Source organism: Ahaetulla prasina, chromosome 7 (genome assembly GCF_028640845.1).
Source record: "Ahaetulla prasina isolate Xishuangbanna chromosome 7, ASM2864084v1, whole genome shotgun sequence".
In the NCBI taxonomy this organism is placed as follows: Eukaryota; Metazoa; Chordata; class Lepidosauria; order Squamata; family Colubridae; genus Ahaetulla; species Ahaetulla prasina.
Window position 1 is genome coordinate 38,106,950 of NC_080545.1, and position 16,666 is coordinate 38,123,615.

Sequence of the window (16,666 nt, forward strand, 5' to 3'; positions counted from 1 at the left end):
AGCCTCATTCTTCGCTAGGACCTCTTTACTCTGGCTTAGGCAAATGCAAGCTAGGATTCCTCAAGAGGATTCCAGATTGCATCAGGACATAAATAAATTGGTAGCAGCTGCTGAATTCACTGCTGATGCCACCCTTAATTCGGCAAAATTTGCATCTCTAGTCCTTGGCTCCAGCATCACTTCCAGAAGATTGCTTTGGCTCAGACAATGGCAAGCCGACATGACGTGACGTCTCGCCTGGATTACTGCAATGCTCTCTACATGGGGCTCCCCTTGAAGGGCATCCGGAGGCTACAGTTAGTCCAGAATGCGGCTGCGCGGGTGATAGATGGAGCCCCTCGTGGCTCCCGTATAACACCCATCCTGCGCAGGCTGCACTGGCTACCTGTGGCTTTCCGGGTGCGCTTCAAGGTTTTGGTGACCACCTTTAAAGCGCTCCATGGCATTGGGCCGGGCTACTTACGGGACCGCCTACTGCTACCGAATATCTCTCACCGACCCGTGCGCTCTCACAGAGGGTCTCTCAGGGTGCCGTCGGTAGCGGCAATGTCGTCTGGCGACACCCAGGAAGGGCCTTCTCTGTGGGGGCCCCACCCTCTGGAGTGAACTACCCCCCGGACTTCGTCAGCTTTCGGACCTCCGGACCTTCCGCCGCGGGCTTAAAACGTATTTATTTAATTGTGCAGGGCTGAGCTAGATTTTAAATTATGGGTTTTAAATTGGGTTTTATTTGATATTTTAATTCTAAATTTACGGGCTTGTTAGAATCAGTTTTTTTAATTGTTTTATATTGTATTTATATGTCTTTTAAATGCCTGTACACCGCCCTGAGTCCTTCGGGAGATAGGGCGGTATATAAATTTGAATAAATAAATAAATAAATAAATAAAACCAAGTGGTGGTTGGCAGCTGCCCCATTCAAGGGCGCTTCCCTCTTTGGGGAGGCCCTAGACCCAATTTTAGTCGAAGGGAAGGACAAGCGGAAGGTCCTCCCTTATATGTCCAGAAGATTTGACAGACGGGCTCCTCTCCCCTATCGCAGGCAGCCCTTTCGTTCCCAGGATCCCTTTCGTTCCCAGGATTCAATCCCCGGCTTACCAACGATCCTTCCAGTCGCCCCCCGATAGAGCATCTGACAGACAGTCTTTCCGAGACAGGTTCAGACAACCACAGGTCAGACGCCCCTTCCGTGGATCCGGTTTCTGGCCTCATCGCAGAAACAAATGACTATATCGATCAGGATCCCATCAGCGGTCGCCTCGCCAAATTCGTTTCCATTTGGCACAACACGACCACCGACACCTGGGTGCTACAGACACTCACACTAGGCCTAACTCTCGAATTCAACTCCGAACCCCCAAGGAGGTTCATCCAGTGCTCCATTCCCAAGGAGTCCACCAAAAGGGCTCAAATGGAAGCAGAGATTCAGCACCTGCTGTCCATCAGGGCCATAGAACCGGTACCCCTACCTTATCAGGGGACCGGCTTCTATTCCATTCTATTCTTAGTAGAGAAGAAATCAGGAGGAAGCAAAGCCATTCTGGACCTAAAACAACTAAATTTGCACATCAAGTATTGCAGATTCAAGATGCACTCCCGCAGTTCAATTTTGGGAAGCATCAGAAAGGGAGATTATCTAACATCCATCGACCTCAAAGAGGCCTATTTACATGTGCCCATCAGGCCAGCCCACAGACACTTTCTCAGGTTCAGCTATGCAGGGGCCCATTTTCAATACAGAGCTCTTCCCTTCGGCCTCTCATCTGCTCCTCGCACCTTCACCAAGATTCTGGATGCAGTGGCGGCCCACCTACGGTCAATTCCCATCTGAATACAATGTTACCTGGACGATATATTAATCCAGTCGTTTTCCTTCCAACAGGCGCTACTGGACTAACAGGTAACGATTCGAACCCTACAGGGTCACAGATTCTCTGTGAACAGAGAAAAGAGCCATCTGGTGCCATCACTCGACATAGTCCATCTGGGGGCAAGAATCAACACCAGATCTTGCCAGGTGTTCCTCTCTCGAGACAATTTCAAGAACATCAGAGACACGATAAAGAAGGTAAGGGCACTCAGACGGGTCCCACTATCGTTGCAATCCCAGTTACTGGGAAAGATGGTGTCTTGTCTTGCAATTGTTCCCTGGGCACACCTCCACTCACGACCCTTACAATGGTTACTTCTGCCAAACCAAAGGGCAGGCACCAGTCATACAGAAACCAGGATCCTCCTGCCCCCAAAGGTCAGGAAATCCCTGCAGTGGTGGATGACCCCAGACCTAGTAAAAGGCTGCTCGTTTCTGGAACATCACCACCTCTTTCTTACCACGGATGCAAGTCTCTACGGCTGGAGTGCTCATCTCCTAGATCAGATGACCCAGGGTTGCTGGACTCCCAACGACCTCAAAAACGACATAAATTGGTTGGAACTGAGGGAAGCCCATCTGGCTCTAAGACACTTCCGAGCACAGTTAGCGGGCCATCATGTGTTGTTATTGACGGACAACATAACCACAAAGGTTCATGTAAACCGTCGGGGGAACCCGCTCTCGCCTCTTGATGAACAAGGCAGCAGCGATGGGCCTGTGGACAGAAAGGCATCTTCTATCACTACAGGCAGCACACATATCCGGAGTCGCCAACACACAAGAGGATTGGCTGAGCAGGACCACCATCGACCAATCAGAGTGGCAACTAAATCCGGATCTGTTTCTTTCCATCACGAACAAATTCGGCCTGCCCGTAATAGATCTTTTTGCCAGTCTGACCAACAACCAACTGCCCAGATTCTTCTCCAGGTTCCACACCCCAGGAGCAGAAGGAACAGATGCCCTACAATGTCAGTGGCCCCGGGGTCTTCTTTACGCCTTTCCTCCAACCCCTCTTCTGCCAAGGGTCATTCAGAAGATCTTGGAACAGAAGGCGGAGGTCCTCCTCATAGCCCCTTACTGGCCTTGTTGGAGTTGGTTTGCGAATCTGATGAGCCTATCCATCACTCCACATTGGCGAATTCCACCAGATCAGATTTCACTACGCCAAGGAGCCATTCTTCATCCAGAGCCTCAGTGTTATCAACTAGCCACCTGGCACTTGACCGGGAGATCCTAAGGAAGGAAAAGCATTCCGCAGGGGTCATCTCCACCCTCCTGGCTTCTAGACGCCCATGCACAACGTGCATTTATGAGGCCACGTGGTCATCCTTCCACCGCTGGTGTCTTAGACATCAAATGGTCCCCACTTCTGCTTCTATTCAGCAGATCCTGCAATTCCTCCAGGACGGATTGGACAAAGGCTTGGCCACCAACACTATCTGTCGGCAGGTTGCAGCTCTTGCCACTGTCCTTTTCTGTGACGGGACCTCCACACTTTCTCAACATCCCCGTATCCGCCGTTTCTTAAGGGGAGCCTACAATCTGCGTCCCCCTCCGGTCCACAGGTATCCGACAGATGGTCCTTCAGATGCTTACTTCATCCCCTTTTGAACCCTTGAGCTCCTCCAGCCTCAAGCTCTTAACCTTTAAAGTAGCCTTTCTCATAGCCATAACCTCCGCCCGCAGGATCTCCGAAATGGCTGCTCTATCAGTCAGGAAGGACTTATGCATTTTTCACCCTAACAGAGTCATTCTCCGTTTAGACCCTACTTTCCTTCCAAAAATAAACACGTGGTTCCATAGGTCTCAGGAGGTCATCTTGCAGGACTTCTGCCCTCATCCCAAACATCCTTCAGAGCGTCGATGGCACACGCTGGATGTACGCAGGGCCTTACGTATCTACCTCGACAGAACAGCTCCGTTTAGGAAGACAGAATCCTTGTTTGTTTCATTTCAACCAAGGGTTCTGGGCACCAAAGTATCTCCATCCACCATAGGCAGGTGGATAAAAGCCTGTATTTCCATGGCCTACGACCAACAGAAACACCATCTTCCAGGCCGCATCACTGCACACTCCACCCACAGCGCGGCCACCACAGCTGCCTGGGCCACCCAGGCCTCTATCTTGGACATTTGCAGAGCAGCCACGTGGGCCTCTCCTTCGCCATTTATTAAAAACTACAAGATGGACCAATTTGCCTCAGCCGAGGCCTCATTCGGACAGTGGGTCCTGCAGCGAGTTCTTCCTGTTGCTGAGTCTTCCTAATCTTTCTTTTCCCTCCCTAGGGATATTTAGCTTGGGTATATCCCATTGCTTTGGACTCTCTAAGCAGCGTACAGGAGAAGGAACATTGGCTTACCTGAAGGTTCCTTCTATGTACGCTGCGTGAGAGTCCAACCCCGCCCTATGTTCCTTTATTGTTTTCCTTGTTCTATGCAGGGGTCTGGAGGTTCTTGGTCCGTTTCCAGTTCCCAATTGAGTTCGTCTTCTCAAGTACCGGTTCTTCGTTAATAAACTGGAGCTAAGCAGGAAGAGGAGGCGTGTTTAAACAAATTCAACTCAGTCTCTGGCCAATCAGCTGAAGTTAACAACCCATTGCTTTGGACTCTCACGCAGCGTACATAGAAGGAACCTTCAGGTAAACCAATGTTCCTTTTAAAATCTTTATCATATCTGGAACGTATTTGCAAATATGAAAACCAATTCATTTTTATACCTTGTGTTTCTAGTTCTTGAGTTGTTTTTAGTTCATCCTTTTCATTCAACAATTCATTATATCTAACAATTTGTTCCTTTTTAAAAATTAATGAATATGAGAATGCCTCAATAGTTGATACCCAGAGTGGAGTTTTTAAATAATGTTCTTTCTTAATTCTTTCCCAATTCAATAATAAAGTCTCTCTTATAAGGTGTCTTCTAAAGTACCCTTGTAATTTAGCTTCTCCATACCATAGAAATGCATGCCATCCCAATAATAAATCATGACCTTCCAGTGTAAGTATTCTAGTATTTCCTAGAGTTATCTATTCTTTTATCCACATTAAACTTGCAGCTTGGTAGTATAACTCCAATTTGGGAGGCCAAAATCGCCTCGTAACCTTACGTCTTGCACTAATTTTAATTTTATCCTTGCTTTCCTACCCTGCCAAATATATTTTAATATTATCTTATTCAGTTCTTCAAAATAAACTTTCCCCAATTTAATAGGAATAGTCTGAAACAGGTATAAAATTCTAGGCAGTATGTTCATCTTAATCATTGAGATTCTTCCAATCAATGATAATTGTAGATTCTCCCATCTTGCCAGATCAGATACAATTTGTTTTAGTTTATTATAATTATTCTCTTTAAGTGTACTGCATTTTGCTGTCATATATATTCCAAGATATTTAACCTTATTTGTAATCTGTATCTCTGAGCGTTTTGCCAATTAAGTTTGTTGTTTTATTAACATATTTTTTGTTAAAATCTTCATTTTTTCCTTGTTTATTTTCAGTCCTGCCACTTTGCCATATTCTCCTATCTTGTTTATTAATTTAATTATAGATTCTAATGGGTCCTCGATAATAAAGACTAAGTCATCTGCAAAAGCTTGTAATTTATATTCTCCTTTTTGAATTTTCATGCCTTGTCTTGTACCTTTTTTTTGATTTGAATTGATTCTGTCAGTTCCATCGGCTGAAGAAAAAATGCTTTTAAAAGTAAAAAAAAACCTTTTGATGATCACACAGCTCAGCTGGGCATGGGGGAGGGCAGGGATTTTTGCTACCAGTTCTCCAAACCACCCGCCGCCATCATTACTGGATCAGGTGATCCGGTCCGAACCAGGAGCATTTCACTCCTGGTTTGAATCTAATTGATCTATATACCTATGAATATAAATATAAATATAAGTATAAATGTCTTCTTTGAAGATTTGTATAGGCAGGAAGATATTTCGGAGGAGAGTATAAACAATATTTAAGGGAGAAAGGACTAAGTACAATACCAGAAACTAAAAGGGAAATGCTGAATGACAAAATAACGTTGATAGAATTAAGAGAGGCAGTCAGGAAACAAAAAATAATAAAACACCAGGACCTGATAGACTCCCTCTAGAATTATATAAAAATGTACAAGAACTATTGGAGATGATAATGTTGGAATTATATAATGAAGCCCTGGCAGAAGCTAAATTACCGAGATCTTGGTCCGAGGCATATAATATAGAATAGAATAGAATTTATTGGCCAAGTGTGATTGGACACACAAGGAATTTGTTTTGGTGCATATGCTCTCAGTGTACATAAAAGAAAAAGAGAAAAAAAATACCTTCATCAAAGGTACAACATTTACAACACAAATGATGGTCATAGGTTGCAATTTAACCCTTAATGATAGCAACAAAAAGTTACAGTCATACAGTCATAAGTAGAAAGAGATTGGTGATGAAAACGATGAGAAGATTAATAGTAGTGTAGATTTAGTAAATAGTTTGACAGTGTTGAGGGAATTATTTGGTTAGCAGAGTGATGGCCTTCGGGAAAAAATTGTTCTTGTGTCTAGTTGTTCTGGTGTGCAATGCTCTACAGCGTCGTTTTGATGGTAGGAGTTGAAACAATTTATGTCCAGGATGTGAGGGATCTGTAAATATTTTCACGGCCCTCTTCTTGATTCATGCAGTATACAGGTCCTCAATGGAAGGCAGGTTGGTAGCAATTATTTTTTCTGCAGTTCTAATTATCCTCTGAAGTCTGTGTCTTTCTTGTTGGGTTGTAGAACCGAACCACACAGTTATAGAGGTGCAAATGACAGACTCAATAATTCCTCTGTAGAACTGGATCAGTAGCTCCTTGGGCAGTTTGAGCTTTCTGAGTTGGCACAGAAAGAACAGTCTTTGTTGTCCTTTTTTGATGATGTTTTTGATGTTAATTGTCCATTTTAGATCTTGCGATATGATAGAACCTAGAAATTTGAAGGTTTCTACTGTTGACACTGTGTTGTGAGAGGTGGAAGTATGGAAGGGTTTCTCCTAAAGTCTACCACCATTTCTACAGTTTTGAGTGTGTTCAGTTCCAGAATGTTACGGTTGCACCACAAGGCTAGTCGTTCGACCTCACGTCTATATGCGGATTCGTCATTGTCTCGAATGAGACCAATCACTGTTGTGTCATCTGCGAACTTCAGTAGTTTAACAGATGGATCGTTGGAGATGCAGTCATTGGTATACAGAGAGAAGAGAAGTGGGGAGAGCACACAGCCTTGGGGGGCCCCTGTGCTAATTGAACAGGTATCTGAAGTGATCCTGCTTAGCTTTACCTGCTGCTTCCTGTTTGTTAGGAATAATATGTTTAATATTTTAATATTAAAGAAGGACACAGACCACCAACAGATTAAAAACTACAGGCCTATATTGCTCCTAAATGCTGATTACAAAATATTTGCTGCCATAATCGCAGAAAGAGTTAAAAAATTATTAAATGAAATCATTCACACAGAGCAAAACAGTTTCCTACCAAAAAAGGCAAATTAGAAATAATACGAGAATGGTAATGAATGTTTTGGAATTCTATGAAGCACATCCTAAGAAGCAAGGAGCTTTGATATTTTTAGACACACAAAAAGTGTTGGGCAACTTAAATTGGCAGTTTATTATTCAACAACTAAAATCTATGAATGGGGAAAAGTTTGTGAAGATTATAACCGCAATATACTCCACTCAAACAGAAAATGTAATATTAAATGGGGAATTAACAGGGAAATTTAACATCGCTAAGGGTGTAAGATAGGGATGCCTGCTGTCACCTTTGCTCTTTATCCTCTCATTAGAAGTATTACTGGCACATATTACAAAAGCAAAATAACATATTACAAAAGAAAAAGGAATAAAAGGAGTTAAAATTAAAAAAGAAGAATATAAAATACAGGCATTTGTGGACAACTTACTATTCTCTATAGAAGAACCCCTGGAAACAGGAATTAAATTAATACAAGAGATAGAAGAATTTGGTAAAGTGGCACAACTTAAAATAAATAAAGATAAAACAAAGATAATAACTAAAAATCTTACTGAAAGGTAATTGGAGGAGAAATTGGAAATACAGATAACTAAAAAGGTTAAATATATTGGAATTTGGCTGACAGCAAAATGCTTCTCAATAAAAGAAGACAATTATAATAAACTGCTTAATCAAATTAAAAAAGATCTAGATATCTGGGGGGAACTGCAACTATTATTAATTGGAAGAATCGTCACAATCAAAATGAATGTATTAGCAAAAATACTATATCTATTTCAAACAATACCAATAAAATTAGGCAAGAAATTCTTTGAGGAACTAAATAAAGTAACAACTAAATTTGTCTGGTTAGGGAAGAAACCCAGAATAAAATTAAAACTGCAAGACAGCAGAAGTAAAGGTGGTTTTGGACTCCCAGATTGGGAGCTATATTACCAAGCAGGGGCCATAATGTGGATAAGGGACTGGATAAATTTAAATAATAAGAGGATATTGACATTGGAAGGGCATGATTTGCAATTAGGGTGGCATGGATTTATTTGGGAGGGGAAAAGTAAAGTACATACATATTTTCAGAGACACCAAGTAAGAAAAGCTCTGCTATATGTGTGTGGGAAAATAAAGAAAGATCATTACACTAAAATACCAATCTGGCTATCAACTATGGAGATGATGATATACCTAAACATATTGGACTTAGATAAAATTGTAAGAGATAAAGAATTATTAGATGCCCAAGGTAAATTAAAAATAGGAGTTAAAACAGCAAGGAATAGACATAGATTGGGGGCCCTACCTACAAATTCAGACAAGATACAAAAAGGATCTAGAAAAAAATGGCTTCTACAAAGAGCAACAAGAGCTTGGTAAAATAATTCAGGGGACAGAGGAAAAAATGATATCCAAAGTATATAACTATTTGCTGGGATTTAAGATGGAAGAAGATACTGTAAAAAACTATGATAGCCTGGGCAAAGAATTTCGGATATAATATTGAATTGGAACATTGAGAAAAGTTATGGGGAAAAAATTATAAAACAATGTCGGCAGCTTATAAAGAAAACCTATATAAAAATTTTGTACCATTGGCATTTACCATCTGTTAGATTGGCCAAAATGTTTTCAAATTTATCTGTGGAATGTTGGAAGTGTAAACATAACCAAGGCACATTTTTCCATATGTGGTGGTTGTGTCCAGAAGCCAGGATGTATTGGATCAGAACTAGACAATGGTTAGAAGAAATTACAAATAAAAAAACTGAATTAAAACCAGAAGTATTCCTGCTAGGGATAATAAGAGGAAATTACAGCAAGAAAATTTGATATATTGCATGTAACAACGGCAGCCAGAATTGTCTTTGCACAAAATTGGAAACAGAACAGCATTCTCTGAGAGAATGGTGATCAAAACGTGTTAGATTGTGCTGAAATGGACAGGCTAACATTGGAACTAAAAGAAAGAGGGGAAACAGAATATTATTTAGTCTGGGACGTGGTACAAATGGCTAGAGAACAGAAATAAAGGTTAAGCAAGGTAGTTTCAGAGAAAGATATTGTATGCTGAGACTCTAGAAAGAGTACAGAGAAGAGCAACAAAGATGATTAGGGGACTGGAGGCTAAAACATATGAAGAACGATTCCAGGAACTGAGTATGTCTAGTTTAATGAAAAGAAGGACTAGGGGAGACATGATAGCAGTGTTCCAATATCTCAGGGGCTGCCACAGAGAAGTGGGAGTCGGGCTGTTCTCCAAAGCACCTGAGGATAGAACAAGAAGCAATGAGTGGAAACTGATCAAGGAAAGAAGCAACTTAGAACTAAGGAGAAATTTCCTGATAGTTAGAACAATTAATAAGTGGAACGACTTGCCTGCAGAAGTTGTGAATGCTCCAACACTGGAAAGTTTTAAGAAAATGTTGGATAACCATCTGTCTAAGATGATGTAGGGTTTCCTGCCTAGGCAGGGGGTTGGACTAGAAGGCCTCCAAGGTCCCTTCCAACTCGTTGTTGTTGTTGTTGTTGTTGTTGTTGTTGTTATTATATTGCTAAACTCAATGGGGTTTATCTTAAATATTCAATTACTGTTCAGGGTTAAAACCAAATGATCAGTGACATTATTTCAAATCAGCTGGAGATCTGGGTTGTCTTTCCTGTTTCCCTTTCTAATTGCAGCTGCAGCTAGTTTAATTTACATTGTGTATTCATAGAATGAAAGAGATGTTTTTGAGCATTCTCTACAGAAGCTTGTGACTGATGTTAAAAAGTCACTCTGTTTAAGTGTTGCTAAGAAACATACTGTTCAGAGGATCTCCTATTGAGCTTGTCCTCAATACAGCTCACCAGCTCAAATCCCCCTGCAACTCAGACTAATCTGAGCATAACCAAGCCCCCACCCAAACAGGACACACACCCAGCCAATCAGAGCACAAAAAAACCCCATCCAATCAGAGCACAGCCAAGCTCCCACCCAATTAGTTAAAACCCCCACTAGCAGTTAAAAGGGAAGAAACAGCTGCAATCACACATTGCTCCCAGAAGCACGAAGCTGAAGCCTGAAGATGACAAATGAGACTTCGTTGAAACGTCGCCAAGACACTTCCAATTTTACGCGGGAGAAAACCCGAATAACCAAAGACCTACATGTATATATATATATATATACATACATACATACATACATACATTCTCCTTTCCTTTCTTCTGGTACCATCATGAGAACAGAAGTTAAACTTTCCAATTATGATTATCTTAAAGATTATTTTAAAGATCTTAAAGATCTTAAACTCATTGAAAGAGGTGGCAGTTGGGCAATGTGACGTTCATTCTTAATCTCTGGAATTTAAAATTTATATTATCCTGAAATAATACTGTTAACAGTTAATATTGATAGTTTTCTGATTATCTTAAGTTGTAAATAATACTAAAATTAATAAGTATATGTTACTCAGATCTTAATTCATAAACAGTGAGGCATCTATCCTGTTTTATGGATACTAATCAGGTATGCCACAGATGAAACATTTGAAATAATGTTAGGAGATGCTCAGAAACAAAATCATTTATTTCTCTCTTTTTGTGTTTATATATAGCTGAATTCCATTATTTGAAGTTCAGACATTCTTGGGAATCAGCATTCCTGTGAACATGAAGTTGAGGGCTTCAACCAATTATTTTGTTTCCTTTTTTCCATTTTTTTATCTGGCAGGTAAGATATATTCTAATTTTTATCAATAATAGCTATTATTTTAACGGCTGGAATCATCCTTGTGATCTACTTTCAAGTAAATGCGCAAAGAATTAAAAGAAAGGCTATAATCCTGTATCACAATATTCTGAATATTAATACATGAATGAATCCATTAGATTCAACAGCATTCAACTTAATCTCCCTTACAGAATTGTTCAAATAAAGTTAGAGAAAGAGAATGAATTCAGCCTTGAAGTTTTAATACATAGTTAAAAATACTGTGTTTCACTGAAAATACGATCTACTCTGAAAACAAGCTGTAGTCCAATTTTCACGTTTGCGCCTAATATAAGCCCTACCCAAAAAAATAAGCCCTAGTGAAGGGGGTGGGAGTGGCCAGCACAGGAGGCAACTCTTCTCTTTCCCAGTCATCTCATGGAGGCTTGGCCTCTTAATCATGGCCCCGTGGATCAGCTGAGCCAGCGAGGGCTTGGAACTGCCTCTCATTCTGTCTTTCTGGGTGCCTGGAGGTATTTCTGGTGCACTCTTGCCAGCCCTGCCCCTACCCATGGTGCCAGGCAATTTCACAGTTGAGGGCCTCTTTCTTCAGCAGCTCACCTTGTCTCTCTGGAGCAGGCATTGACCATGGTTGATGCTCCGCCAGGCCTAGAGCTCAGGTCTTGCTCAGGCTGCTGCTATGATGAGGCAGAAGGCCGTACAGCACATCAGAATCGTCTCCCCTCTGCCTCTGCCCAGCTGCTGGGCCTGCTGCACCTGCTGGCCTCATGGGGGCTCTTCACCCTCCTGGCTGTGCTGCTCTCAGCAGCCCTCTTGGCTGTTCCTGCCTAGCATGAGGCAACTCGGCCCATATCTACAACTCTGGAGCACCTCTCCCACTGCCGGCCTGCTAGGGCCCCCTTTGCCAGTGGTCGCACTGCCCTGTGCGAGCTCCATGGCAGCCTTGTAGCAAGATGGAGGAGGGAGGGACAGATTGCCCCTTCCTCCTTTGCACTGCAAAACCCCGTCTTCCCTGGACACCAAGCCCCCGGCCTGCACCCCTCTTGCTGGAGCAAAATGAGCAAATCAATTTACCTGCAAAGGCCTCCCAGTGCTATGTTCTGCCACAGTCTCGGAACAAACCTCTGCCTTCCCTGCACACAATTGCAAGGCTAGAGGCTCTGAAGCCACAGAGAGAGCAATTTTGATATGTGTGTCTGTGCAGGACTCCCCAAGAAAAGGAGGATCGGCAGGAAAATTCCCTTCCCCGCATCACTTTCTGAAAGAGTTTTCCTCACCCTGCCCACTTCCGATCTTTCTCCCTCTCCCCCATCTCAAGCAAAATCAAACAGTGATGGGGGGCAGGATTTTCCTGTGAGTGCAATGTTAAAAGTTAATATTTTAGAAATGTTACCCGCGGAGGTCTCCCAGTGCAACACTCTGCCACAGCTTTGGAGCAAACCTTTACCTTCACTGTGCAGGATTGCAAGGCTGGAAGCTCTGAAGCCATTTTTGGTATGTGCATTGTGCAGGGCTCCCCAAGAAAAGGAGGATTGGCAGGAAAATCCTCCTCCATACCCACAGATCACTGTCTGAAAGAGTTTTCCTCACCCTGCTTGCTTCCGATCTTTCTCCCTCTCCCACATCTCAAGCAAAATCAAACCATGATGAACAAGGCGGCCAACAAGATCCAAGAAGCCTGCACTTTTGCCTGCCTGCTCCACCATACTTACCTAAACTATATCCCCCACCTCTGCTCATCAGCCCTGCCAGCCCTTTACAGACACACATCTAAAAATGCTCTCTCTGCATCTTCAGCACAAGGAAAGGATGATCGGCAGGAAATGGGGGGGAGGGGTTCCTTTCCTTGGAGAACCCTGTTCATGGCGAAATGGTGGTGAATTGGCTTGTAAGATATTCCTAGAGCCTCAGCAGGAGGGGAGGGTCGTTTGGGTAGTAGGGTGAGAAAGTGGGGTTGATATGTGAGTTGTTAGTACAGATCAAGCTTGGCATTTCACTTTCCTGCCTTTTGTGAACTTTTGACTGCACACAAGGAAAGCAGATGCAAGAGAGACCCTGGCTTTCCCCCAAACTATGCCAGAAATGGGTCTTTGCAAGGCTCATTGTGCTGGTGAAGCCACTCGTGGCAGGACGATGCAAGGCATGTTGCACCATTGTATGTGTGAGCAGCGCCGGTGCTGCCAGTTGCGAAGACCAACATATTAATTACTTGTAATCTTATCCTTATATGATATATCCTTTCTCCCACTAGATAAGTTTATTTTGTTTTAGTTGAACATACTCAGCATTTTGTTCTCCAGGCAGGATTTGTAGGAACAAAATGTGAATGTGGATACTATGTCTCATGTTAGAATTCAGGAATCATTCAGTCTCAAGCCTCAAGCCTTAACCAGCAGTTTTATCGTTTCCATTAATTATTTATCTATTAAAACATTTTAATTGACTTGATTTAAAAAAAAGTCACTTAAGAAGCCTTTCTCTTCCTCTTGTTTCCTTTTTGTTTCATCTCCTGAACTATTCCTAGCAAGTTTTAAAATAGTCAGGAGACTGCTTCTATTTTTATAAAGAAAATGTAACTGCTTATTTAAAAAATTCTTTACTCTTCTTTTATTAAAAATAGGCCTGAAATACTCAACTGCTATTGGAAGTAATGGTGAGTAATTTAGCACTTAGAAATACCCACCTTTGCTTTTCTGTAGATTGATGCAAGCATAGATTTTCAAGGCATCTGAGGTTCAAAACTTTGACAGATTTGTGCGGATGATATGATATATAATATAAGTAAATGACAATGCTGATCATGCATCAAGCTAAGCCATAATATAGTTATTGATTTTGGCGTTGTGTATTTTATGAAATAGCCATTGTTGTTTGCAAGCCATGATTTATGGTCAGAGAAATAACTAATCAATTATTGCTCAATGATTATTAAGAAACTTGTCCTGTGAAACCAGACTTTAAGAATTTTGTAGCATTCTGCCCCCAAATGTGCAATTAGCCTTTTTTAACAACATCAAAAAACTATCTGAGAAGCAACAAACAACTAAGTAGGATTCCTGCTTCGAGATATTTCATATTTTTTTGAGGTGTGTGATCTCGTATGGCTGAATCTTTGCCTCTGATGTCCACAGAAACTTTGGTATTTAAATACTACTTTTAGAAAGGTGTGTGTGTGTGTGTGTGTGTGTGTTTGATTATGTGTAGCAAGGAAGAATCAGCATTCCATCTTTTCAAAAGTGTGATTTAGCCAGTATTAAATATTTTTGGTGCCTACTGACTTGAGTAAAAAGAACTAAATACATTTTAGCTTTTTTTACCTGAAACATTTAACTTTGTCTCAACTAGGTCTTTCAACTTTAAGAAAGAAACACTCAAATGAAATATAAATACTCAAAAGATGGATGAACATCTTTTGACACAGGAAGTAATATTTAAGATATGCCGAACTAGCAGAGTTGAATGTGTATTATTAATCATGTCACTACTGTCCTATTGCTGTTAAATCAAGAATAAATTTTGGTTCAATTTCCTTTATCAGTAAACAATTTGGTAAAATACACTACTGTAACATCTATTCTTCTTAAAATTACTATTTAATATGCAGGATATTAAAATTAATATATCAACTGTTCTGTATTTTTTTGTGTGAGCAATTCTTTGCTTTTTGCTTTTCTCTTTTCACTGAACCCCAGATTTGTTTCAAATGTCTGGTACAATCCAGGTCAAGCACTATTTGGTGCATCCCTGGCAATAAAATAATATTAAACTGATTTCTGTGTAAAGTAATAATCTTTGGTATGTCTTACTATAGCAGTGACATTTTTAACTCAGTAGTAGCTGCTCATGGGTGGGGGGACTCACTGAAAAAATAATGTTTTCTTTTTCTATTCCAATATTTAAAAGTTCGTGACATGATACATGGAATCACAGTTCACGTACGAGGTAAGTTGAGTTCTTCTATTCTCATGGTAAGATTGAATAATTCAGTGAATGATTTTATATCTTTAAACAAAAAACCTTAAAAATTACTAGTCTTGTTTTTAATTTAACAGGCAATAGTATATTTAATGGACAAAGTTTTGCAATTTAAACTGTGAATATAAAATAATTACTGCTTGTGAGCCCCAATGATTCTCGAACTAATTTACATGTATTAAAACAGCAGTTGAAAGAAAATAATTTTAACAATATTTAAACAATTTTAAAAACAAAGGAAAAAATCAAAGCTATATGAGACTTATTTTGATATCTTATCAGACAACTACGTTACTTACCTAAGTAATTTCTATTTTGTTTCTCTTTAGCATCTTTGCATGCATTTCCCATAGGAAATTCAATAAATTAAAACAGAGGCCTTTTGCATGGAAAAATATATGCTTCACTTTATAAATTAAATACTTGCCATCATTTTGAAGGACTAATGTCAACTTGAGCTGAGTAGATGTGAGACATGACAACTAAAAAGTCTCTGCTGTTCACTAATAATCATTTATAACCCTATATTTGTCTTAATTTTGGGAAGATATACTAGAAGAAAAATAGTCAAAAATATATATAAAACAGAATGTTAAGGTTCATTTTATATTCTGCAATTCTATAAAAAGAAACCAGTCCACTCCTGCAGGTGGCATCTACTTTTACTGATTTTCCCAAGTGGCACTCTAGAGAAAGAATCATGAAACTAAATCACTTTTCAATCATATGTCCCTGACACCATGTTTTGTGACATTTCATCTCTTGGATTGTAGAGCAAATAATCTAACATATTGCTTATTTCCTTTTTTAAAAAAATAATAATTTAAAGTACAGACTGCCTGACTAAATGACTCTGGGTGAATTGCAATCTTTTAAAAAACCTATCATACAAAGAATACAAATGAGCAGAAGAGCAAAAATATCATAACAAAAGCAAAGCAGACCACACCACACTGAAACAAAACAAATCATTGCAGTCACTCTGTTCTCAAGGTCTAGGAGAACACTGTTTGTTCTCTAAAGTTTCTAAATAAAAACTTTAGAAATAATGAAGAATAGATTCATGCATTTTTTTACTTTGATTAAGTCGTTACTGCATGTTATGCCAGGAGCCCAGCTGCTTATGCTTTTTCCTCATGCTGAATTGAATGATTTATTGAAAACTGACCAAATTTAATAATGTTTCTATCATTATATATTCAAAAAGTATTATTGAAACTTTAATAACAATTTCAATTTATTTATTTATTGGCTGCCCATTTTACCATAAGGTAACTCTGGGCGGCTTACAGTTACAGATAATCTAAAACATAAAAAGTTAAAAACAAACATTAAAACCAAACACATATGGGGATGGTGGGGGGGGGAGTGGGGGGGAGATGGGATCTGTTATTACTCAATCAACCATCTCCATTCCATCTTGATTTCCCATTGAAGTGCCAAGTCAACTGCCACAGCCATGTCTTTAAGCCCTTACAAAAAGATAGGAGGGTTGGGGACAACCTCACATCAGGGGGCAAGATGTTCCAGAGGACAGGAACAACAGCAGTATTTTTGCCCTAAACATTAAAAAATTATATAAATAACATTATTTATCCATTTTATCCTAA

The 16,666-nt window shown here is 40.3% G+C and overlaps 1 protein-coding gene across 2 annotated transcripts in view; it reads left to right on the top strand.

Annotated features, from left to right (window-relative positions):
- The window catches only part of CNTN1 (contactin 1), a 423,340-nt gene that overhangs the window by 172,121 nt on the left and 234,553 nt on the right, over window positions 1-16,666 (top strand). For both annotated transcript variants that reach the window (XM_058191827.1, XM_058191828.1), the window contains exons 2-4: window positions 10,966-11,081; window positions 13,702-13,734; window positions 14,985-15,023. In XM_058191827.1, coding sequence (XP_058047810.1) covers window positions 11,021-11,081; window positions 13,702-13,734; window positions 14,985-15,023 — 133 coding nt within the window. In that variant the 5' untranslated portion in view covers window positions 10,966-11,020. The remainder of the gene's footprint in view (window positions 1-10,965; window positions 11,082-13,701; window positions 13,735-14,984; window positions 15,024-16,666) is intronic.